General features: G+C 39.5%; 1 protein-coding gene across 1 annotated transcript in view; it reads right to left on the bottom strand.

The window, feature by feature from the left end:
- The window catches only part of jade2 (jade family PHD finger 2), a 188,828-nt gene that overhangs the window by 8,269 nt on the left and 155,417 nt on the right, over positions 1 to 25,142 (bottom strand). Inside the window, exons 11-12 of the mRNA XM_037749207.1 lie at positions 21,170 to 21,287; positions 9,107 to 9,238 (exon numbers count right to left, since the gene is read on the bottom strand). Coding sequence (XP_037605135.1) covers positions 9,107 to 9,238; positions 21,170 to 21,287 — 250 coding nt within the window. The remainder of the gene's footprint in view (positions 1 to 9,106; positions 9,239 to 21,169; positions 21,288 to 25,142) is intronic.

Raw genomic sequence — 25,142 nt, 5'->3', positions numbered from 1 at the left:
ATTTTTTTTTACCCGTCTCATGCACTACTGTCAGATTATAGTGCCAATTTTATAAAAATAACTTTTTTTTAAATTATATTTGCTCCATTTCACCCACTACCAACATCTTTGTTTGGTACAGATCCCTGCAAAATCACTTTTCAATGAAATCGAGAATAATTGTGTGAAAAATATCTTTCCCTATAATATTGCAAATCATATCGCAGTTGCAATATCAGTCAAGATAATCACAATTAGATATTTTCTCAAAATCTTGAACCCCTAGTAGTAGTATAACCATATTTTTAGTATAAGACTGTTTGGTTTTGTTATATTTTCGTAGCTTATCTGTGGATTTTCTCTGACCTGCAGTTCTGGTATATACTTTTAAGACATTATGAGATGTCATTAAAGTTATTAATCTTTGCTTCGTTTCTTTTTCTATGCACTACAGTACATAAATGTATTTCCAGAGAACGCCTACTGATAGTGGAGCTGTCTCTTTTAAACCAGATGACGCCACTGACTCCTCCTCCTCCTTCAGCTGCAGCTAATATGTTGAACCAATGGGCTACTGTAGGCTATTGCTATGCATCAAAAGGTCCTGGTGCTGTTACAGCCATCTAAAGCCCTGGTTTAAGGCTTCGTTGCATGACAACAGCAGTTTGGGGGAAGCAGCCGGCATCGCTGCGAGTGCACAGTAGTCCTACAGCTACAAAATGCCCCAGGATGGCTTTACAGAACAGCTGATGTTGTAGCAGCAAGCAATGATTCGCTAGGCAGCGCTACTAAGGCAGTGCAGGCTAAGGAATGCACTAGCAGCAGGACAGGGCCAAGACCAGGCCTGTGAAGAAGAGAGAGAGTGTGTTGCTAGGTCTAAAGCCCTCACTACAGTCTGACGATTGTTCTCGGGTGCCAGCCGTCTGCCTGGAAACTCAACCGGAAAGACAGAGATAGAAAATGAAACAGAGTAAAGGTGCATGAGGAGTAACAGAGCGATCTAAAGACCCATCAGAGCGATGAAGGGGAGACAAGAAGTGCAGCAGGCAGAATAAGAGTGAACTAAATAGCTGAATAAAGGGGTGAAATCACAGTCGGACACAATAATGGGAACCAGAATGAAAAGCTCAGCATGAATCAACAGAAATTAACCTGTCAGAGTTGTTCTCTACAACAATAAGGAGGTTTTACTTGTCTACCTGTTTCTTACCTACTGTGTCAAAAAGATCTCGCTATTAATCTGTAATTTGGCCTCATTGTCCTTTTGAATGAAATGTTAAATTTCAAGTTTTTCTTTGCTCTATTTCGAAAAATTCACCCAAATACACCTTAAAAAGAGTTAAAAATGAAAGCTATTACAATGCAACCTTGAAATTTTGAACCTTTTGTGTTTTCAGTCAGAATGAAAGACCACATGTGTCTTGTCTAGAGATGCTATCCTGCACTGACATTCAACCATAATACTGAGAAAAAGCCACCATGCAGGACACAGAGATAGCTATTTCCTGAGTAACAACAGGCTGAATGCACTGCAGCCAAGACTTATAGTGCTTTGAGCTTTTCATTTGTTACAGACGACGGTATGAACTCAAGGCTCTTTTGCTTTTACTGTCACCATCAGGCCCAAAAGTTGAAGAAAGGGAGTCACAACAAACAGATTTCTAACTTTGCTACCTTTGATACAAAATACCTCTTATGTAGACTTGCTAGGATTCAGCGCTTTCACTGCCGCGGCCCTGATTAGATTCCCGGTCAGGGAACTACTTTAGCGTAATCATACTGTATCTACCCCTTAGAGTTCATTCTGTTTATTACCAATATACATTTATGCACATTATTCTGCACATTACTGCTTTTTGCACTTGTGGTTAGATGCTAAACTGCATTGTCTCAGTACTTGTACTCTGTGCAATGACAATAAAATTGAATCTAATCCACAAACCTAATCTCAGTTTAATCCTGTCTCCTGCTAAATTACATTACATGGATTACAGTTGCAGTTTAATGTAAATTGAAATCCAAACAAAACAAAACAAAAAATGAAACTATACTACTTGGTAAGGTTTATCAAAAATGCATCATGGTTTGGCTTAAAATTATTATGTTACATAATTAAGCTATGGACGTAAATTAAAATAATTGAATGTTGATTTTTAGTTTCATACGGGACATGAAATGAATTTGAATGCATTCAAACGGCCCCGATGGAGCTGACCATGGATGTATAAAGAGAACGGAGCTGACTGGAGAGCTAGAGACGTACTTGGCGAAGTTAGAGGAAGTATACCTGTGTGACTACATCCGTTTTTCAAAATAAAAGGTGTTAACAAACGGTACTGTATTTATAAAATACATATATGGAAATAAGATTGATTGGATTATATTCCCCAGAAGTATAAAACATTACATGTCCCTTATAAATTAAAAAGAAAATACCACTAATTTGTGAGGGAAATGTCTTTATTCTTTATTTCTGGATTGCTGGGGAAAAAATAATAAATAATCCCTGACAATGACTGATGTATTTGACTTTAGGACATCTCTGACTACATACATGCTGAAATCATTTTTACTGTATTAATTTAGATATTTTTTAAATTATTTATTTTCAAAATAAAAGTCCCTAGCAGTGTATGATTCAGCTTTTTCCCATGGACTGGTGTTTAAAAATAGTTTAAAAAAATCGCAATAAATCGGAATATCAAATCGCAATACTTATAGAATGGCAATAAACCTCAAATCAGCACCCAAGTATCGTGATAGTATTGATCGGGAGATAGGTGTATCGTCTCTGTCAGCTACTGCATTGGTTTTTAATGCAGTAGCTGACAGGAAGTAACTTGAAAAGGTCTATATTCTTTGTAGAACTTTTCCACTAAATGTAAATTGCAACTTGCAGCGACACTCAACATGCAGATTAGATCTGACTGAAACTAAAATTTGTAACGGATCTCAGTTTTAAGGATGAAACTCCTCAGTGCCTGTGAGGGGGTGACACCAGGAAGATTTCAAAACAATCTCCCTTTTTCCAAATCACCGCTGGCATATGGGCCCCGGTAATAAACGGTGGGGATAGGGGACGGTACATCTGAGGAGGAGTTCTGGTACATGTCTGTCTTCTTGATCCCAGAACAGTAAGAGGAAGACAAAGCCCTGGGAGTCAGGACCAGACCCGACAGAGAACAGATGGCCCGACACACCAACACACACACTCTGAGACTGTGAGATATGAACACATACGGCATGCAAAAACAAACACAACGATGACACACTGAGACAGGAACCATATATATATATATATATATATATATATATAACAGACAAAAGCAAGCATACACACACACACACACAGACAAATGATACAACAAAAGCACACCGCATACACAGAAGGGGCTTGTTTGTCATGGTAACACAATGTGAGAGATGATCTCACAGCATCTATTCAACATCAAGTTGCAGTCTTTATCCCTCATCAGTCAGACGGAAGGACCGAGACAGAAAAAGAGAGATGGAAAGATAAACAGAGAGAGGGAGTGTTATAACACAGAGCCCGAGAGGGAGAGAGCGAGAAAGAGTAATACTGAAAGAGATAAATAGAAAAGGAGAGCGAGATAATATCAGAACAGGAAGCAAGTGAGGCAGAGCTAAACTACTCCCCTGTCCTGTGTTATCGTCTCTCCGTTTATTGATCACATTCACTTCGACAGGAAAATACTGTTGGCTCTGCGACGCTCAGCTCTGGTTAAATAAGGAAATGAGAGACAGTCCTGCGTCATCGCTGATAGTCACTCTGTGTGTCTGTGTGTGTGTGTGTGTGTGGGTGAAAAGCTCAAAACATCTTCGCCAGATTGGATCTTGATTGTACTGTAAGATACAAATGCACATATGATGATGACATGTTGGATTCTCTAATATTATACTGTAGCCTATACAGTATATGAACTAGTGTTTGACCAGATCAGATGTGTGAAGCCTGATATAATATTATAAATACTCAAATCGTTCAAGGTTGACCATTTTTATCCCCCCAAAAATTTTAATAATTCAGTATTTCCTTGAGAACATTACTCCTGCCGAAGTGAAATACCCTCTAAACCTCATTCAGACCATCACAATGCACAGAAACTCTCCAGATAACGTTAGCTACAGGACGCGGACGCCATTAATGTCTACAGCCTCTCGTCCATGAGTAGATGAATGCTTTCTTCTACGCTTGTTGGGTGTAGTTTGGTACAAAGAAAACAGTTCCTACATGAAACTGCTCACGACAAGGTTTGTGGATTATATTGACCAACCGGGTCATGATTTCTGATTGCTGCTTTAGGCACCACAAGCCGAATGCCATTGGAAAGAAGGCAGACATGTCTACAGCCGTTAGTTCCACCTTTCGGCAACTCACACCAAAGCAATCTAGATTAATATATAGCACTACAGGTAGAGGAAAAACGTGTAGTTTTGATTTTTTAACTAGCCCTGCCATACGAAGGTGAAGTATTTTGTGAATACTTTGTACTTTATCAAGACCAGTTATCTTAATAGCTAGTCACATTTCATATATTGTATATATGTGGACTATGAGGATGATGAATACATGAGTGAATACACTGAACACTAGAGTAAGACCCTGAAAATAGAGCCTCCTTTTCTGAATAAAAAAATCTTCATTGAATTTGGATATTACAAAAATAAACTCTACGTTACTCAAAAGTGGAATTGCTTTATAAGGCAAGGTCAGGAAGAAGGACCCATTTGAAGTTGTTTGAAGCTGCAGAGTAAAACCTGTCAATACACAGGTCTAACTATTACTTCACTTTCATGCAGGAGATTCAAACAGACAAAAACCTTCCACTTGCCAGCATTTTTCTCAAAAGCCTGCAGCTGACACACAAAGCCAAAACTCCAAAGTGAATCTTTGCGGATGTATGGACGGATTTCATGTTACAGAAATGTTAACAATAGCGTGAGGTTAAGCTTGGCTGTATATAATTCCTACCAAAACGCTATAATCCCACAAAGTCAGAGCCCATTTTCGTTATCAACAGAGCAGCTCTGGGTTTCATCCTTTGATGACAGCGTGAAGTCTTTGTTGGGTGGTTTTTGTAGCTTTGAGCAACGTTCTGTCATGTTCGCTTTCTGAGATCACAGGAAGGAACCGAGCTCCTCACATGTTGCTTTAGTGCTGTGGTCGGTGTGCCAATATGTCCTGTTTATGGATTTTTAATGCTTTTCATGTCTTATTTGTTGCATGTTGACGTGTCTGCTCTGCCTTTCACAATTCCTCATCATCAATAGACAAAGTTGTATTTTGTTTGTCATTTAGCTGCAAGACTCTGATGACTTGACCTCTGGCCTCTCTTTGGAGAACGGAGAACGGAGAATTTATCTTTAATTTACTATAACTATTATCTGTCATGTAGATAAACAGATTTTACTCATGCACATGAAAAGGAGGATAAATGACAATAAAGAACACAGTTAGTCATCAGGACTCATTTTCATTTAGGCTCTCAGATATTAATCATGTACAGTTATTGTCTGTACAGCCCAGAGCTTTTTTAGAGAAATGTCACTGCAGGATATTCATAACTTATTAGATCTGGATACATATAAACAAGGATTATGCAAGACCACTAATCCACCCACCTGATGTCCTACATATAGGAGCTATTCACAGCGGAGGAGCTTGTTTTTAGAGAAAGCCTGAAGATATGGAGGACTTTGTTTTCCACTTTATTCGCCCACACAAACATGCTGTATATCACAAGTTTCCCTTTCTTGTTTGCTTGTTAATTATTTATTTTCTTACGCAATAACACAAACTTAAATGTCATTTTGATCGTTTTTTCAAATTTTAAACTTGATAGTTTCTGTGGCAACACTTTACTTTAGCATTCATAAGCACTTTATAGGCATCTAATAAATGGTTTATGACACACTGTAATGCAGCTGTAAGCAGATATATGTATTTAGTAGGGCTGTCAAAGTTAACGCGATAACGAGTTAACGCAAATTCGTTCTAACGCCACTAATTTCTTTAACGCATTAAGGCAATCGATCTTTCAAGGGTTGTAGCGGGCTCAGTTTTAAAGCTAGAGTGAAGATACTGGTATCACATGAAAGTAGAAAACCTAAGGAATGTCATATTAGCTTTTCACAAAGGAGGTTAAATAACGCTCCAAACTTACTCTAAATTTTGGGGAGGAAAAAACTAGCATGGCCAAGGGGTCCCTTGACCTCTGACCTCAAGATATGTGAATGAAAATGGGTTCTCTGGGTACCCACGAGTCTCCCCTTTACAGACATGCCCACTTTATGATAATCACATGTAATGTTTTTTGACTTCCATTCACTGAGTCTCCCCTGAAAAGGTTTGGAGCCCCCTTTGGGAGGCCCGCCTCACACTTTGAGAACCTCTGCTATAAATCATTTAACGTGTGTTTTTTTAAACTTTTTTAAATGGCTCTGAATGATTATGTAATTTTGGAGGGAAACATTTCCAAAATAAAAGCGATAGCCTGAAAGATATAACGTGAAAGAGAGGAAACACTGCGTTTGATCTTGACAGCGCGCTCTGGTTGTGCCATGACCGACAGCACCGGCTCTCATCAAACTGTCACAGCGCCGCTGTCCCATGAAGCAGCTGCATCTGAAAAAATAAACTGAGGATGTTTTCAGGATGTCAGGAAATACGCCTTTACGGGAGCTGCCGACACATCCGAGAGTGCAAACTTTCAAAGCCAGCCTGTCTGCCTCAATGAATGCAGATAGAGAGGTAAATAGACGGACGTGAACAGAAGGGAACATATTCAATTTAAAATCAGAAACTCCCATGTTTCTGAATGGTGAGTGTTTGCTATCTGCACCCCTGATTTAACACATCAGTCAACACACTTCTACCCACGCTAACATGAACATGGATTACTTCTGCTGAGTGGAAAATAAAAATGCAACCCTCTCTCACTGCTTAGTGATAGACAAACTGTTTTAGAGTATCTTTTATGAGGATGTCTGTGAATTGAAATGTTAATTTGCACCCCAATAGTCAGGCAGGTGGCTTGTCTCGTGTTGACAACTTAAAAGCTACCGATTCAATCACCACAGCCGCGTGTCCAGTGTGTGTCCATCAACAGTCTATCTCGTGTCCTCAAGCGAGACACTGAGCCTTTATCTCCCCGTTCACTTCAAGTCGTCGTGGATACGAGTGTCAGCTAAATGCCTGTAAATTGTCAATGGTACGAACAAATATCTACACACATACAATCTGCGTGCTCAATTTCCATTTAATATCTGTCTTCTGAGCGTCATATGTAGCCGTAATGATCGGCGGAGGGGAATGGATCACCTTCTAGCGGGACAGACAACCATTATCATCCATCCTCGTCTCACTCATGATGAGGATTGGCAGTGACAGGCCTCTCCGCTTTATTCTAACGGTGTCTCTCTACCAGTCGCTCATTAATGACAAAGATTAACACTGACAGAGCTTCTCTCTCTCTCTCTCAGTTTTACCATCATTTCAATGCCTGATTTTTCAACCTCTCATTACCAGCTTTCACTCCTTTTACCCATATAAAGGTCTGGATTATAGGTGTCAAGTAGTTTGTCTTTGTTTGCGTTTTGACAAAACACAGGGAGATGTTGTTTACAATGACACTGATCAGGCTAGGTGAGTTGAATTAGGGGTGGGCGATGTATCGAATATACTCGATGTATTGCGGTTTGTTCCACGTTCAAAGTTCTTTATCTGTCATTTGTCAATTCCAGCAAAGCAGTCATTGGCAATGAAAATCTTTGGTCTCTAGTTCCTTCAACAATGCTCACAAAATATGTATTTATATAAGGGGGAATCACACAAGTAAATGAAAAATGATAATCTAAGGCATAAAATAGTGCAGTTAAAATAAATATAAACACAAGTAAATATAAAATAGTAAATGTAAATTTGTAATTTAGTTGATGACAGTATTTCAGATGGGAAAGCTGAATGTAAACAGGATGTAGTATGTATGCATGATGAGAAGTTATATACTGTATATACACAGAGGGATACGTGGGATGTAGTAAATGACTATATTGCAAACCGAGTACAAATATTAGCTGTCAGGTCATTTTTTTAAGGCATCGTCATGAGACTCGCTTGGCGTTTCGCTTCTCCCGCGGCTCTCTCTCCCTCTCACAGACACACTCTCCTGAGCGAGTGTGTTTTAATTTTAATAATTGCACTAAAGCCCCTGGTAAATCAACGTCTAGACTATGTAGAGTACCAAGCTTTCAATCTTACTGCTTGCAGGATGGTTCGGTGGTCAGTGAGTTCGTCTCTTAACCAGAGGACTTGAGCTCAGCTCCCATACTTCCCAGTATGATCGTAACTCATGTTGTACCTCTTAGAGAGGACGTTCTACAGCACTAGTAGTACTACAGGCTAAAACAAGGTGATTTATTTATTACAGGAAAGCTGAGATGAGGTCTGCATGATCTACAGGGATGACATATCCATAATATCCAGTATTGCTGCATCTCTCTTGCTCACTTTTCTCTGTGAGTGACGTTACTCAGCCAACTGCCAACATATCGATGCATCAGATCAGACCCGCTGGGCCGAGCCGCAGTCAATTCCTATTAAAGATTTCACCATCGCACCTGACACTCGATCTACACTGAGCGACACACAGAAAAATGCACGACAACACTGATGATGGAGGCATGAAGTCTGTAAAAAAAAAGAAAAGGTAATACACCGGCATGGAAAGGCTGCTGACCACAGCAGAATAAAACATGATTTTGTTCAAGGTTGCAGCACTCTTGATGCATCAATAATTTAGTTAAGACAAAGTTTCCGTATATATAAAGTCTTTATCAGGTCAAAATGAAATAATATCCCGAGAGCTCCAACTTTTATAGTGTACAACAAAACGCTGCCTCGAATAAATTATTGATGCATCAAGGCTACGAATGTGCGGCAACCTTTTGTCAGCAGGATCTTTCCTAAGGACACACAAACACACATATGCTGCATATGTTCTGCCAATGAGTTGCATTTGATCAGTTTGGAAACACTGCAAACACTGCAGGGCATACACCCACCCCCACACACACACATACACACATAGACAAACACACAGTGTACCTAGCTCTTTTAGCAGGGAGCCGTTCTCTGGCTTCAATCTCTCCTTTTTCTTCTCAGGACTACTCTTCCTCCTCTCCTTCCCTTTCTCCTTCACTCCATTCTGCTTCCTCTTTTCTCCCTTCTGGGTTTTCTCTGCAGGGAGACACAGAAGACGGGCTCAGGTTAGGGGTTTAGTTGAGTTATTGAATTTAAGCTTGATTTAAGCTGGAAAGTGTCCCGGTGAGCCCGAGGAACTTCTTTCCTTCAGGTGGGATTTGAGTGAAAAGTTAGCATACAAAGAATATTAAAGTTGCAGAAAGATAGTGCAAAAAAAGATCCACATTATTGAAACTTTTTCCAGATTATTTGTTGACATTTTAGGAAATCATTTTATTTACACAGCTGATGGAAACACACCTAAAACTAATTTTAGTTTTGCAAGATAGTAGAATGTGTTTGACATTTGGATGTCCACTTAGCTGATTAGACAGATAGTTGCAAGAGGGAGAAATAAAGAATTACAAAACAAAACAGAAGAAGAGTTTCTGGTGAACTTGAATTTAAAGCCAGAGGAAGTAGTTTCCATACATTAAAGTTTGGATAAAGCAAAACTAAATATGTGTTCTGAGTTTGTCACACCACAGAAAAATGTGTTATTAACCACCCAGCCAATTTTGAATGATTAAAAAAATCTGCAAGTATATAATTAGGTGTCAAAATCGTGAAAAATTAAGCAGTATTCTCATAGTTTAACTCCACAGTTCATATAGTTCACAGTGTTTTCATATGTTTTCAGCACGTATTTTCTGGTATGTATAATTATGGAGAAATGTATAAAAAAAAATACAGAAATAAATAAGTTTGGGGAAATAAATAAGTGGTGAAATGCAGAGGGGAAATCGTGCATAAACAGATAAATAATAATAAATACATACATACATTTAAAAATACACATAAAATAAATACAAAATAAATACAGAAATAAATAAATACATTTAAAAATTAAGAAAATTAAATACAGAAATAAATAAAAGGGAAAATTAAACAGAACAGTAAATAATAAGGGAATTAATACAAAGAAATAAATAAAGAAGCTAATTAAAACAGTAATATCAAATTATGTCACATTTGATCAATTAATTAATGGCTGCATTTATTTTTTTATATTATTTTTGCTACATTAAATGACATATTTATTTATAAAGTCATTTATTTATTTATTTATACATTTATTTTTGATTTTGGCCGGTTCCGTCCTCCATCTCTCTCCGTCTACTCTTCATGTTTTGAAACACAAGTGCACAAAGAGCTGGTGACTGACAACTTTAAGTCTGATTGAGAAATGTTTTTACAGGACATCATCCTAGCTGAGCACATAGTAATTCTCAAAAGCTGGCAAATGCTGTAGGCCAATTTGTGGTTGCAGAAAAGGGAAGGTGTCATTGGCCAAATGTGAGTCACCTCCTGATGAGGTGTGGGGATAGAGCCATAGTTCATCTTCAGTGGCACATTTACCCTCCTGCTCTACCCAGATAAAACCTAAAGGCCCAGGATGCATGTTAATGCTTGTTGGAAACGTTGTTTTAGTATTCTAGTTAAAGTTTGAGGGTAAGGCTGACAGATTCAAGACCCATGTGGCCTTGATAAACGATACCTCAGTTAACCTCAGAGTTACAACGAGAAAACAACAGTCTAGTCCACATTTCAGACTTTTTGAAAAGAAAAAAAACAACCACAACACTGTCAGATACACTGTCAGATATTGCCTCTCAGGAAGAGACCACACATACTGCATATATATATATATATATATATATATATATATATATCAGCTGTGTGTTCAGGTCTATGAGCATACTGAAACACACATTGTATGACATGTAACGGAGCTCTGCAGAGCGCCTCCCTGCTGCGAGCTGTCCTCTCACTCCAGGAGACTTCGCTCTCTCCCTCCAGCAGCGTGGCAGGTAACACAACAAACACTGATACGTACACATGATCAAAGACCAAATGAGGATAACACCTGACAGTGTAATACAGTCTAACACACTAGTACTGCAATAAATACTAACTGTATGTTGAAGCTGTGTAAAGAGATCTACATACTGGTACAAAAATGGCTACAAATCGGCAGCTGCGCTCGGTGATTTAACTTCTCGGTATGTAGGCAGCACGGATTCATGTCACTGAAGCAGCACACTCTGAGACATGTTTTCTTACAAAATGATAATGGTAAAGGTGTTTCAAGCAGTTCAGGAGCAGTGTTTCTGTGGGGGAGAGTAACTCCCTTTGGCGTGGACTTTGGGCTTTGTTACTTTGCAGACCTTTTACATACACAAAAAAGACTATATAACACACTAAAGGAAAGGGAAAAAGCACAAAAGCATAATAGGTCCTCTTTAACAAACCTCTACAAATAGGTACAATGATAAAAAAAGCTTATTTACTCTGTTTCCATTTATCTAGGGTTAGAAGTGGTGGTAACTATGGGTCACTTCCCCCTTCTTCCAATTCTGCTGACACCGGATTGATGCTACATAATTTACTATTAATTAAAAATGTGTTTTACATAAGAAAAGCAAAGATTGTACTGAGTTAAGGGCATGACAAGAGCAAAAGTAGGTTAAAAAAAAAGTTTAAATCACCAAAATGATGATTCAATTTGAATCATTTCATCATTAGAGATGCTTCTAATATCAACATTAATGATCTATCAACACGCAAAATAATAATAAAAAATAATCAAAGTCTCTGGTATTATAATGCACAGCCAAACTCAAATTTTCAGATAACTAATTTACAATAATTCAATTAGGGCTGAAACTAACTATTATTTTCATTATTGATTAATCTGTTGATTATTTTTCCAATTAACTGATTAATCGTTTAGTCTTTAAAACATTGAAAATCGTGAAAAACGCCTATCACAAGTACCCAGATGATATGAAACAATTCTACGGAAAGAAGACTAATTGATTATTGATGAGCTCTGCATTTAACACACACACACACACACACACACAAACACATGAACGCTTAACACACACGTACGTCTACACACAGAGACACACAGCTGTTAAGGAAACGATGCAGACGCATGCAATCACACTCCACTGACTCTCACATATACAGCAGCACAGTGATGATCTCTCTCTGTCTCTCAGTCTATGATATGGGAGGCCCTTATTGTCGGGATGTCTTGTTGTTACAGACTCCTGCTGTTTAGACAAACACAGAGTCCTGACTGCACGGCTCACTAACTCTCCTGCTGCTGTGCATCATGTTTATATACTGTATGTCTGTGTGTGTGTATGTGTGTGTGTGTGCACACTGGTACAGCAGGTGGCACCTGCAGGCTTCATTACAGCTACACTGGGGTTCAGAAAAGCTCATTTTATTTGTTTGTGTGTATGTGTGTCATTCAGCAGCAGTCACCTGTAGGGTGAAAGAGTTGATCTAGTTTATCAGTAAGTGTCTGTAAAAAACAGTAAAAACGTAGGGCTCATTATTTGCACATTTAAAAAATATATATATATATATATACAGTATATCTGTAAATTATCTGGCTTTTCAAAATAAGAGGAACCTTATATTGTAAACATCCATAATGCAAAAGATTTATGTGAAAATTACATCACAAAGGTACTACTTATTGTTTTTAATTACCCTGCCATGCTACATAATAAGCAGCTCTTTGGCATGCCACTCTCTTTTGTTCTCTTTACTTTCTATTAGCGGAAGCAGTTGCGTTCACCACTAGATGAGCCCGCTTAATGTAAACTGTGGTAAATAGCATCCTGTTACAGAAGGAAGGTGTAGAAACTTTAATTCCTAGATTGAAACCAACAACAACAACAACAATGCTAGCGTCTATTTTTATCCTTTTTATAAATTGTTTTTCATAAAAATGTCTGGAAAGGTCCAGTAATACAAATTCCAAATCATGTTTTAGTTGCTTTTTGTGAGTTGATGCATATGATATTGTCTCATATTGATCGCAGGCCCCTGAATTTAATCAAAATCATATCGTGGCAGACTTTGAGATATCAGTAAATATCGTTTTTGTTCCAAATAATCAATATAATAATATATCGTGATAAAGCTTGTGAGTTACACCCCTAATACATTCTTTTAAAATTGTGTGTGTGTTGGTCGGTACAGTACAGTACATGTCTACACTGTGTGTGGCTGTCATAGCCAGCAGTAGGCTGTCCTCATGCTTGCTTTAGCATGGAGGAGCAGGACAAGCATGAATGGAGCTGAGAGAGACCAGAGAGAGATTTCACACTGAGACGACCATTGTGTCTGTGTGTGTGTGTGTTCGTGAGAGAGCAAAGGAGAACAGAGTGTGACAGTACAGTTCACTGCGAGTACAATACTTAATGTTTAGAAAGAAAGAAAAGTGAAAGAAAGAAGAAGAGGAGGACATTTGTGTGTACTGTATGTTTATGTGGGCCTATAAATCATCTGCCTTCCCGATATCCGATATGAACCTCAGAGCCATCACACGCCTTGCACTCACAGTATCAAATGATCACTGATCACCCCGTAAACCAACACTTCACATTACTTCCATCTGGTCGGAGTTACAGAACACTTAGATGGAAAAGAGCTTACTTCAGCAGGAGTTTTTTTTTTCTCCTGCAATAGCAGCCTTGAACAATCTGCCTCACTGACACCGTTGTAGGCTGTGTTTTGGATATTCATGGTCAGCCCACTCTCATTCGCAGGGCGTCAAATACTGATGCTTTGTCACGCCCGTCGGTGTTCGATACCGCTGCACAAGGCACCCTTAAGCGGCGATATTAAATGCACCAGGCTTTCCATTAATGTAAACCCATCTGCAGCAACAGTAAACGAGAGACCGCTCTTTGTGTCCTGTGCGTTAAGTTTCACTTTCACAACGTCAAGTCACATTAGCACTGTAAAAACGTAGTAGTTTTAAGCCCAACCATGTTGTTTTTTCCTAAACCTAACTGTAGTGGTTTTATTGCCTAAACCTAAGCAAGCGTTTTTGTTTAATTCACAACATTAAGCACGTATTTACTGCAACCGAAAAATAACGCAGATGGATTCACGACGTTAAGTCCGTGTTTACTGCGACCTAAAAGTGACGCCGATGGATTCACAACGTTAAGTAAGTGTTTACCGCGACCGAAAAGTGACGCCGAGGGGTCTGACAAAGCGTCAGTATGTGACGAGTTGGGATGAGATTGTGTTGTCATGTTCTCAAAGGGCTTGACCATCTTTTTGCTGTGCCTCCATTTGAGAAATACAATGTAAATTGAAGCGGAAGAATAAACAATGTGAAGACGTTATGGAAACTGTCCGCATGAATTCCGATCAGGAGGATGAAACAGGATGGAACGAGGTGTTAAAAGTGTGGAGGGGTTTTTATTTTCAGGTCCATGCCGGATCATCGCCCGGGTTGTTAGGAGGATGCTCGGAAACGTCTCCTGCGGTAGTTTGTGAAAGTTATGAGTGTGACAAAGCAAACAACACAGGAAGGACAGCGAGGTTGTGCGCGATTTAGTTTTAAGCGAGAATCAAGTTCGCTAGATGATTTTGTTTTGTTCATGTTCACGTTGTTTAGCTCGTTAGTCATGAGCTTTATTACTTTATTTTTTTTTTTTACTTTATTTAATTATGATATTTCTGTATGCCAATCTGCTTGCAGTCAGACTAACATTAACTTTTCACTTGTTTTATAGTAAAAATGGTTCCTTTCACAGGGAGGTCAGAGGTTGGTTCAGCTTTGATAAAGTACAACACGTTTATAGCGACTAGATTTCTTTCGATAAAACAACACAGATGTAAAAATATGAAAGAAGTAAAGAAAGCTGTTTGCCCTAATTACTATAGCACCTGCCACTTGCAGCGCCTCTCATGCACAGCAGCTTCTCGATGTGTGATTCTCTACTTTAGCTGTGGCTGTGCACCAGAAAACAAAGCTGACATCCTTCCTGTCTCCAGTGTTTAAAGCCTGAACAGAGACTGTGCCAGATTAAGAGAAAGGGCTTTTTGAAATACTTAATTAACAAATGTCTCAGGGTTTATATCTCCACATAAGAGATGATCATATAATAAAGATATTAGAGATAATAGTGAAATAGTTTGTCCCACGAGAATCAACTGCGCATCTTGAATCTCAAAAATCACATCTATACATTTAGTTTACAGGGTGCTGTTTGTCAGAACCGAATCACTAGAAACATGGAGGCTGGACTGACAGTATAACAACTATAACCTTTTTTGACAGCAGGAACCTTTCTAGGAACTTAGACATTTTCTCTGCATTTCAACCGAAGGAAACGGGGTCTAAATTTAGTTCCTGGGCTGTATTTATGGTGTCCTCCGTCTCCTTTTCTCTGCCTACACTTTTCCTTTTTATATAATATGTATGCCTCTTCAGATGTGGTGCAAACACAGACATAAAACGGCGTTTTAGTTCCCAATTTTAGTTCCTGGAGCCCCTTCGTTCCTGGTCAGAAGGCGTCACTGCAGAGTCATTTTTAACCCTTGCTGTTAGAGTTTAAAGTTAAGGTCAAATTAGCAAATTAGTATGAGAGCAACGCTACTATTGGCCGACTCTGCATATTTGCAAGGTCAAAGTTGAACTCTTAACTGTGAGTCTGCTGGAGATCACAATAGAAAGCAAATATTTGAATTTGTCTATCGCGTGAGCTTCAGAGTGAATATCTATAGGATGTGAGTGTAATGAGACAGTTCTAGATCTGCAATCGGTTAGTTGTCAACTATTAAATTAATCGCCAACAATTTTGATAATTAATTAATTGGTTTGAGTATTTTTTAAAGAAAAAAAAAGACCAAATGCTCTGATTCCAGCTTCTTAAATGTGAATATTTTTTTCTGGTTTCTTTACTCCTCCATGACAGTAAATTAAATAAGTTTGAGTTGTGGACAAAACAAGACATTTGAGGACATCATCTTAGGCTTTGGGAAACACTGGTCGATGTTTTAAACCATTTTCTGACATTTTATAGACCAAACTTCTAATCGATTAATCAAGAAAATAATCAACATATTAAACAACAATGAATTATCCATTAGTTGCAGCCCTAGACTGTACTGTCATGTTAAAACTAAAATCTGACAATTAGTGTGAAGTGAGCAGGAGTAAGGTATGACTGTATGAAACCTTTTTTTTTTTAAATAGAAGATTTGTAAAAGAGTGCAGGTACGTCTACCAGACACTTCTCCCCCTTTTTCCAATTTATTTCAGGGCTGTTGCTGAAATTGCGGAGGCCATTAACGCCGGGGGATCTTTGAGGGAGCTCCCAGAGGGAACTCTTCTTCACACAGCTCCTAAATCGCAAATTTCTTTCTTTTTTTTGTTTTGACAGGAGGACCATCTTATCCTCTGATCTGCCAGAGACCATTTTTCAACATTTTTCCCATTTTTTTTAATCTAATCTGATCTTGTTCTTTTATATGTTCTACAGCTCGGAAAACTAGTCTTTGGGTTTTCAAGGACACCTGCAGGCTCTGCTTTCCCCCTGCAGGTTGTAATCTCAGCGCAAATCCAACTATCAGCAGTGGAACCCTTTTTAAACACTTTTTTTTCTCCTCTTTTGTCTTTTACATTCTGCTGTTGCCTTTCTCTCCATCTCTGCAATATTATCCTCCCCTCCAAACCGCCTTCCCTCTCTTGTTTAGAAGGTGCAACAGCACCGGGGGATTCGTCTTTTTGAAGTCTGTGATTAATTTCCCCTCTTTCTAGGTGCACTGAACTGCAGCGTGTGAGTCTGTGTGTGTGTAGCCACTGTGTCCCATTTCTTACCTGAGCTCATTAGTGCAATATGAGAATGTTTTTCTCTCTCTCTCCCCTACTGTCTTTTCCTCCCTCTCTCCACCCTTTCACACTCCTTTCTCTCTCATGGTCGCTACTCCTGTTCCTCTCTCTTCTTCCTCCACTCTTTCTTTCATCCTATTACCTTCCTGTCCCTTTCCATCCTCCTCTTCCTCCGTCCTTATTTTCTCTGTCTTCCTCACGCTCTATCGCACACACACACACACACACACACTTGCTGAGAGCAGATCAGAGAGGCCAATACTAACCACTGTCAGCTTGTCACAGCTCGGTTTGAGCCAGAATGTAAATGTAGTGCACTTCCTGCATAACAATAATAGTGTGGGTGGGTGGGTGGGTGCAGAATATAGCTGAACCTGTATTTTTTATGAGCATCAATATGTTTCCTCCAAAGACAAAAAAAATAAACATTGAGGTTTTTAATCAATGTGTTGAGTTTTTTGTAAGTTCTCATATATGAATTAGTTGCTACGGATGATACTAGATGCCGTATCGTCATGGAGACTTCCTACTTTCAGCATCATGCTTCTCTGTCTGCACGTGGGACTACAAGGATATCGCCCCGCCTGCCAGGTAACATGCTAGCATTCACAAAGCATGACGAGAGCGTCCCCCCACGCACCCCCCGACATGACAGACAGGCAGATAAACATGACAGACAGACAGGCGGAATGGCAGACAGAACGTAGAACATGACAGATTAAGTACGATGAGAGACAGACAGGCGGACAGAGGTTTGTGGTTGTGTTTCAGGTGGGTTAGAGGAGAGATGTGTGTGTTTTCCACATTGAAAAACAAACCCGGAGGGAGATGAGGCGAGGAAGGATGGTGGTGCTGGTGCATGGCAAGCTCAGGGTTTCTGAAAATCAGATTTTACAGTTGTAAACCCTTTCTGTGCTGCCTAGAATTGGATGTCAAACCAATTTTAAATGCCAAAAATATTTAACACTGGCAAACCGACCTTTGTTTTTATATAGACTGAGCATGTTCAGTGTATTGAGACATGATATTCAACATGTTCTGCTGATCATATTACACCTGTTCTGCACCTATTTAAGCAACATTCCCACCCTGCTTTGACCAATAAAACCATCTGAATACAATTTGTTTGTAGTATTGTCTGAAAAACTATACATTTTGGCAAACTTTTCAGTTACTTTAAATGTCACAAAATCAGTTTACGTGGCCAGAAGGACAAAAGAAGAACATACTGAAGACAACTGACTGAAACAGAGAGTCGGAAGGGACAACCATAAATAAGATAGAGGAGAGAGAAACAGGAGACCGCAAATGAGAGAAAAGTAAAGCAAGAAAACAGATGGAGGAGAAAGTAGATTAAAGAAGAGGATACAGAGAAATGGAGAGCGGAAAATGAGAGAGAAAGATAAAAGAGTTAGAGGAAAGAGGTAGATACAAGGTGAGGGACACGACAAATCATTATGGCAGACAACCTCATCCTTCACTCTCTGGTGCTCTTGCACTCGCACGCACACACACACACTCGCGCAAACACACACAAGCCGTCCTCTCTAATCTAACTCCTGTGGCAGTGAGAATAGATATGGCTGTTTAGTGCCAGCAGCACAGCTCCCGGTACCTGATGGCAGCAATCTGCTGAGTCAGCAGCTCTGCTCTGCATGTGTGTGTGTATGTATGTGTATGTCTGTGTGTGTGTTTGTGTGTGTGTGTACATTTGTGTCTGTGTGTATTAGTGAGAGACACAGAGAGAGTTAGAGAGGGAGTGAACGTGTTTGTAAGATTTAGTGGAGTGTATAGATGTGTGTGTGTGTGTGTGTGTGTAGCCTTTCTCTGGAATGATGAGCACTGCAAATTGAGCACTCTAACCACACACACGGAGACGCACACGCACACACACACACACACACACACACACACACACACACACACGCACACACATAGCCACAGGGGCAGGCTGACAAGAGTTCACTATCATTACCATGCCAGCGAGATGTAACTGGTATTACCATGACAACAAGCTTCCACTGTCATCGCCATGACAGCTGCAGGTCACGACTACTAGAACTAATAAGGTTCCTCAACATTATCCGAGGCAGAAACAGGTCACTATCACTGCACTTAAAGGGTAACTTCGGTACTATTTTCACATGTTTTTGTGTCTAAGCGACTAATGGGGACAACAATTCTTTTTAAATTGGCCCAGTATTGAGCGAGAGCGCTAAACAGACTAGTCCTTCGACCAATTCTTCACCTTCAATGTACAGTACGTCCACTAAAAGTGTTTGTTTCTGCCACTGACAGGCTCAGATTGTTATTTTAAGTGTCTGATAACATCAATGCAAGACTATTGGCTACATTGTGCAATATGGGACTGATTGATAATAATGTCCCTAGAAGGCCTTACTGTGTGATGTGAACGTACTCTCTTTAATATCGGTAAATTACTGTTTGTTTACAATTAGAAGAGCTTTTTAGAAAAGATCTGAAGAGCTCATTGACCTTAATTTGTATGCATACCAAGAAGTGCTGGCGTCCTCTGATTGGCTTTTTTTTCCTGGATGAGACCCTACAGCCTACTTACTGTATGTATGGTGCTGTTTGTCTATATAACCTGTTGAAACGTCATCAATAAAGTGATTACAAGTGATGGAGAGTGAGGGGAATCTTTGTTTTCTTTCTCTTTTATACTCGACTGTTGTAGCTTACCGTGCTCCCGTCTCAGCCACAGCTCCATTCATCGACTTCAGGTTCAACAAAAACGCAGCTGCCAGGCTAATAACGTGTTCAAAGTTTTATGACAGTATCACACCAGCTTGCTCTACACTAGCTCCCAGTCGGTTTAAGTATTGATTTTAAGATTTTGTCACTAACTTTTAAGGCTCTTCACAGTCTGGCTTCTGGTAACATTGCTGAGCCACTGACCCCATGTCCCCATGTATACCAGAGCCTGGCTTCAGATGCAATCTCACTGGATGTACTAAAGTCCAGATTGGTGTCAAAAGGTGAGGAGTCTCCAGGCTCTAGAATAGTCTACCGAAGGGACATCGATCAGTCAGCACAGTAACTTTATTTAAATCTCTTTTAAAAAGCTGTCTTTATAAAAAGGCACCATTATTGCATATAAATCTGCTTTTTATATAACATTTTAAGTTTCTTGTTTTAACAAGTGGGCAACTCCAGGTCTGAAAAGTGAAGCCAATGCAGAAGTGCCTTAAACTTGCATTCTATCTAATAGCCAGCAGGGGGCGACTCCTCTGGCTATTGTATAGAAGCCTATGAGAAAACGAGCCTACTTCTCACTTGATTTATTCCCTCAGTAAACATTGTAAACATGAGTTTATGGTCTCAATCGCTAGTTTCAAGTCTTCTTCAATACAGCATGATATTCATTTTCAAAACGGTAGTCTACAAACCAATGGGTGACGTCACGGTGACTACCTCCACTTCTTATATACAGTCTATGGTTTTAGCTGTAATTGACTGTCCTGTTGTCAATGTTTAGTCTCTGCTGTGTACAGTTGTTTAAATTAATCTATACATATTTTATTTGTAAAAAAGTGGTATTTATTATTATTATTATTATCATGATAAAATTAGTATACTATGACCACAATTAGAACTAGCTCCTTTATGAGGACTGATGCAGGTGAAATGATAATAATGCAAACAATCCAGGGAGGTAAAGAGAAATTTAGTCAACTCTAATATATAAGAACATTTTTTAAACGAATATATACTAAAAACGTACTACATTTAATCTGGTGGTAAGATTATAAATCTCGTTTTGAGAGGATATCTAGTCAACACAGCAGCATCGACTCAACCACCCAGCTTCGTCCTTCCTGTTCGCCGCCACTGAGCAGCTGCATGAAATGCATCAAGGTCAGTCATCTGTGCAGAGTGGATAGGAAATCGAGCTCCATTTATGTGGATGGTGTGTGTCACAATATCTGGCTGAACTATTATTTCAGCGTTCTGTGCTGTGCAGGTGTCAAGTGTGGCCTACTGTGCAAAAAATGATGACAGGCCATTTCCAAAAACTGTCCACCCACCACACTCAGTCAACAAGGGTTTGGATGTAACCGTTATGCACTTGAGCTTTCCAAATTGTACTTTTCTTTTCTTTTTTTTTTTGGGTGGACAGAGTGTGTGTTGGCGGCCTTGGCTATAATGCGAGAGTGGGTGAAAGGTAACAGGTTTTTACATTGGCGTATTTGGATGGAATTAGAAAAATCATTACAGACACAATCGTGTTTTCTCTCTCTCTCTCTTACCTCCAGCTATGTCTTCTTCCAGTAGTTGTATCTGCAGGTGGAAGATCTTCTCCTGGAGGTCGCACAGGGTGTGTTTCATTTTCTCCCTCCGTGTCACCATGTAGCACAGGTTACGCACCTGAAACACAAGAAAAGACACAACTTTTTTAGTTCTTTTTTTCCTGGTTTTATTTTCCATCTTAATGTTTTTAATGTGTTTTTATGTTCATTTTCATGTGAAGCACTCAGTGCATGTAATGTGTTTATTGATAAGCACTTTGAGCTGCATTTCTTGTATGAAAGGTGCTAGACAAATAAAGTTTATTATTATTATCAAGACATCACTGTTAAAAACACGGGCAGCATGTTGAATCTTCATCATCGTGATTCAGCGCAGGGACGAACACGAACAGGGTGGAAAATTCTCTGCAGCTCTTTCAATTCATTGTTTTGCTTTTATGGCACATTTACTGTTTTCTTTCTGTCTAAATGCGCTCACCAATCCCATTTCTAGCAGCTGTTTTTAGCAAAAAAGCAAACTGTACGCTACCTGTCCACCACCAAACGGCAGACACACGAAGTTGGCAACTAGCTGGTGAAGAAAGTGGAAGGAATTGGTGACCAAAAGAAGACAGAGAGTATGTATTGGACTTAGTTTCATCTGGTGAAATGAATGATAATGTTGCTCTGTGTCTGCTGGACGTATAATAGGCAATTGTCTGCTAACATAGTAGTCAAAACAACATATAACTCAATTAAAAACATCTTGTTTTTCAGCTTATTCTGCTGCGTCCTAGTGGCTAAAAAATCGACTTTAATAAAGACAAAGATGCAATTCAACAACATATAACATCAGAGGTTTATGTGCATCCAGTAATGAGACAATGTGACACTTTAACAGTCAAGAGGTGACTTCCTGTTTCCTGCCAGTAAACTGGATCCCAGACTCTTCTTCTAAACTCAAGCTGAGCCCTCCTGCTCCTCCATATTGCTAAATTACTATCATATGGCCCTATAAGCAGCATACGAGTGTGTATGTGAGTGGATAGAGAGCACAGAGCTGGGAGATGAATGTGTGCATGTTTATGTTAAGCGCATATGGATGTTCAAAGAAAAGCTGTGGTTGTAAATGTGTGTGTGACTATTTTAAATTGGCAACATATAAGAGAGGAGGAAGCACAGAGAGAAAAAAGCAAGTAAAGAGGCTGAGACTGACAGAAAGAGAAATAAATTGAGAGAGACAGGTAGGGAGAGAGACAGACAGTGCAAAAGGCACGGTCCCCTGGCAACTGTAGTTGTTAAACGCTAACAAAATCATTTTATCTACAGATAAAACAGCAATTACTGAGAGTAGATATCCATGTTAGCTGAGAATATGGACGGAAAACTACAGGAAGGGGAGAGACTTAGTCACATGCAGACACATATTAACCCCTTCTCGTTCACTTTGCGCACAGTTTAATCTGACTCAACTTTGACCTGCAACATTATGAGTCTCTCCCAGGGTTGCTAGATTATAGACAAAATCATAATCACAATTTTTTTGGTCAGTACGGATGGAGATCACGATTATTTAACAAGATTACTCATCGACTTTGGGAACTTTCATGCATTTAGAAAGAACATTTTATACATTTTAAAGTTAAATGCATCAATCTGCTGCACAAAATTAAAGGGGACAGTGTGTAGGATTTGGTGGCGTCTAGTGGTGTGGTTGCAGATTGCAACCAACTGAATACCCCTCCGCTCAATCCTCCCTTTCCAAGACTGAGGTAATGTGAGCCGCCAAGTGCAAAACCGTAGTAACGCCGTTTGGAGAATACCGACGATCTGCTTTTTTCTAAAGCTGCTCATTTATTACAGTCCGATTAACAACTTGAGATGCGAGACTGGAGTCGGAGTTGAGAGACGATACAAGCTCATTTTAAACCAATAAAAGCTAAATCATCGTCAGACGATATAGCCGGTGGGTTCCAAGACAGTTTTTTGGCAAATGTTCCTTCTCTTTTGCTCCTCACACGGACTATTTACCTGCATTCAATCAAAGCCTACTGGAATGTGATTGGTCAATACTACTCGGACTACAAATGGAAACCAGAGCGCTTCCGATGCCAAAATCTTGTCCCGTTGCCTGCAGATTCTTCATATGAATGCAGAATCTGTTTTTATAGAGAATAGGTTATTGTTAGCAACTGATAGTAACTGATTTTATTCAACATTAGTCATATACAGTATATTAGGGAGTGGGAGTATAACCTGAGCTGATATCTACTTAAGCTGCTCAGGCTAATAACGCCAAATTGAACTGAGAGTAACAGAAAGACACTACACACAGTACTTAATGTACAACTTGTAGCCGTACTGTTCTGTAAATGTTTTTACAACACCATGTACACCACAGTAAAGGTTTATAGCTGTTTAATGTGCTCATAGGTGCCGTTGTATGCTGGGTTCAAAGCAAACAAGCTATTATAAACACTGATATTTATGTACAAGACAAATAACTGATCAACTCAGTTTATGTGTAGAACATGCTGTTGTTTTTTGGGGTTATATACGGCACACACTATCCACCAAAATAGTCATGACAACAAAGTAACTGCAGAGGGAAGGAGGTAGGAAGAGAAACTAATTGGGTCCAAGCCAGAGCACTTGAATCCCAAACTAACAAGCCAGAAATGGGATCTCTGCCAACTCTCACAACGGTAAATCAGTAATCATGTGTCTCTAACCACATCTGTGTGTGTGCATGTGTGTGTGTGTGGCAGCAGCATCATGTGTGTGTGTGTGAGCCTGAAGATTTGCCACGGTGCTAATGGGACAGGACAGACTGTGTGTGTGTGGAGTGTAGGAGGGCACGGATTCAGGTATTAAAGAGGCAGAACAAACAAGGGAATACAGATATAAACACACATACAGTATATCAGAAAAATATTACACTGGTGGGAACACGAAACATCATCATAGGCTGGAACTACCTGTAGTCCTAAGTGTGCAGGAGGCGGGAAGGGAGCCAGATAAAGAAACAGAATTGGTTTATTTGTTTACTTAAAAAGTATACGTGTATGTGCAAGTGTGTGTGTGTGTGTGTGTGTGTGTGTACTGGCGGTCCAGCAGGCTGACTGTTTATCTGTTGGTCTTGATGGATTCGTCAGTGTGGCCTATCTGACCCATTCCATCCCTGTTAGAGCGCTGCAGATAAAAATAGCTGCTCAACTGGGACACAATGTGCAGAGCCTGGCTTTGATTAGGACACTGTGTTTGTGTATGTGTGTGTGTGTGTGTGTACTGTTTTCAAAACAACCACCTCTGCCTGGACACATGACAAGGGAGTGGAGGGCAGGATGGGAGGTAAAGATGAGGAAGAGAGTTGAGAGAGGTGAGGAGTTGAGAGTAAAACAACCACTCTGTTGAACCTCTGTTTTCTTTTCTCGCCCAAACTCTGGATGTCAAGGGTTAAGCTCTTATTTCAGCAAAACTGATAATGAACCAAACTAATTTGTGTGTAATTCTCGTGATCGTAAACCAGGAAATATAAATAGCGGTGAACGCCGCATAGGGAGGAGGTCAGGGTGGATCAAAAAATACTGGACTGTTGCCCAGGAGACCGCTGTTCGTGTCCCGTTTGAAACCAGAAGTCAAAATTGATTTATTTGTTATGTAAGTTACGTTCTTAAGTAGCGCCACTTTCTGAGTTATTTTAAGCCAAACCACAATCTTTTCCTAAACCTAACTAAGTTATTTCCTGTGAAGACGGAAGTTTATTTTGAAAAGACTGAATGCATGTAACGAGCGGAAAATGACACGTATTGCTGGACATTCGTAGGAAAACAAACGAAAAAGGAGGAATAACTTTTTCGTAAGATATCATACGACCCGTTGATTAAGAATACGTTGTCCTGTGATATCACATTCATGAGAATGGGACAGACGAAGGGACGACGGAGATGAAAGATTTTATATTAAATGTAATTTAGTGCATTAGCTGGTGGAA

Source organism: Sebastes umbrosus, chromosome 17 (assembly GCF_015220745.1).
Source record: "Sebastes umbrosus isolate fSebUmb1 chromosome 17, fSebUmb1.pri, whole genome shotgun sequence".
Classification (NCBI taxonomy): Eukaryota; Metazoa; Chordata; class Actinopteri; order Perciformes; family Sebastidae; genus Sebastes; species Sebastes umbrosus.
The sequence above is the reverse complement of the archived record's forward strand: the minus strand, read 5'-3'. Positions and strand labels throughout refer to the sequence as shown.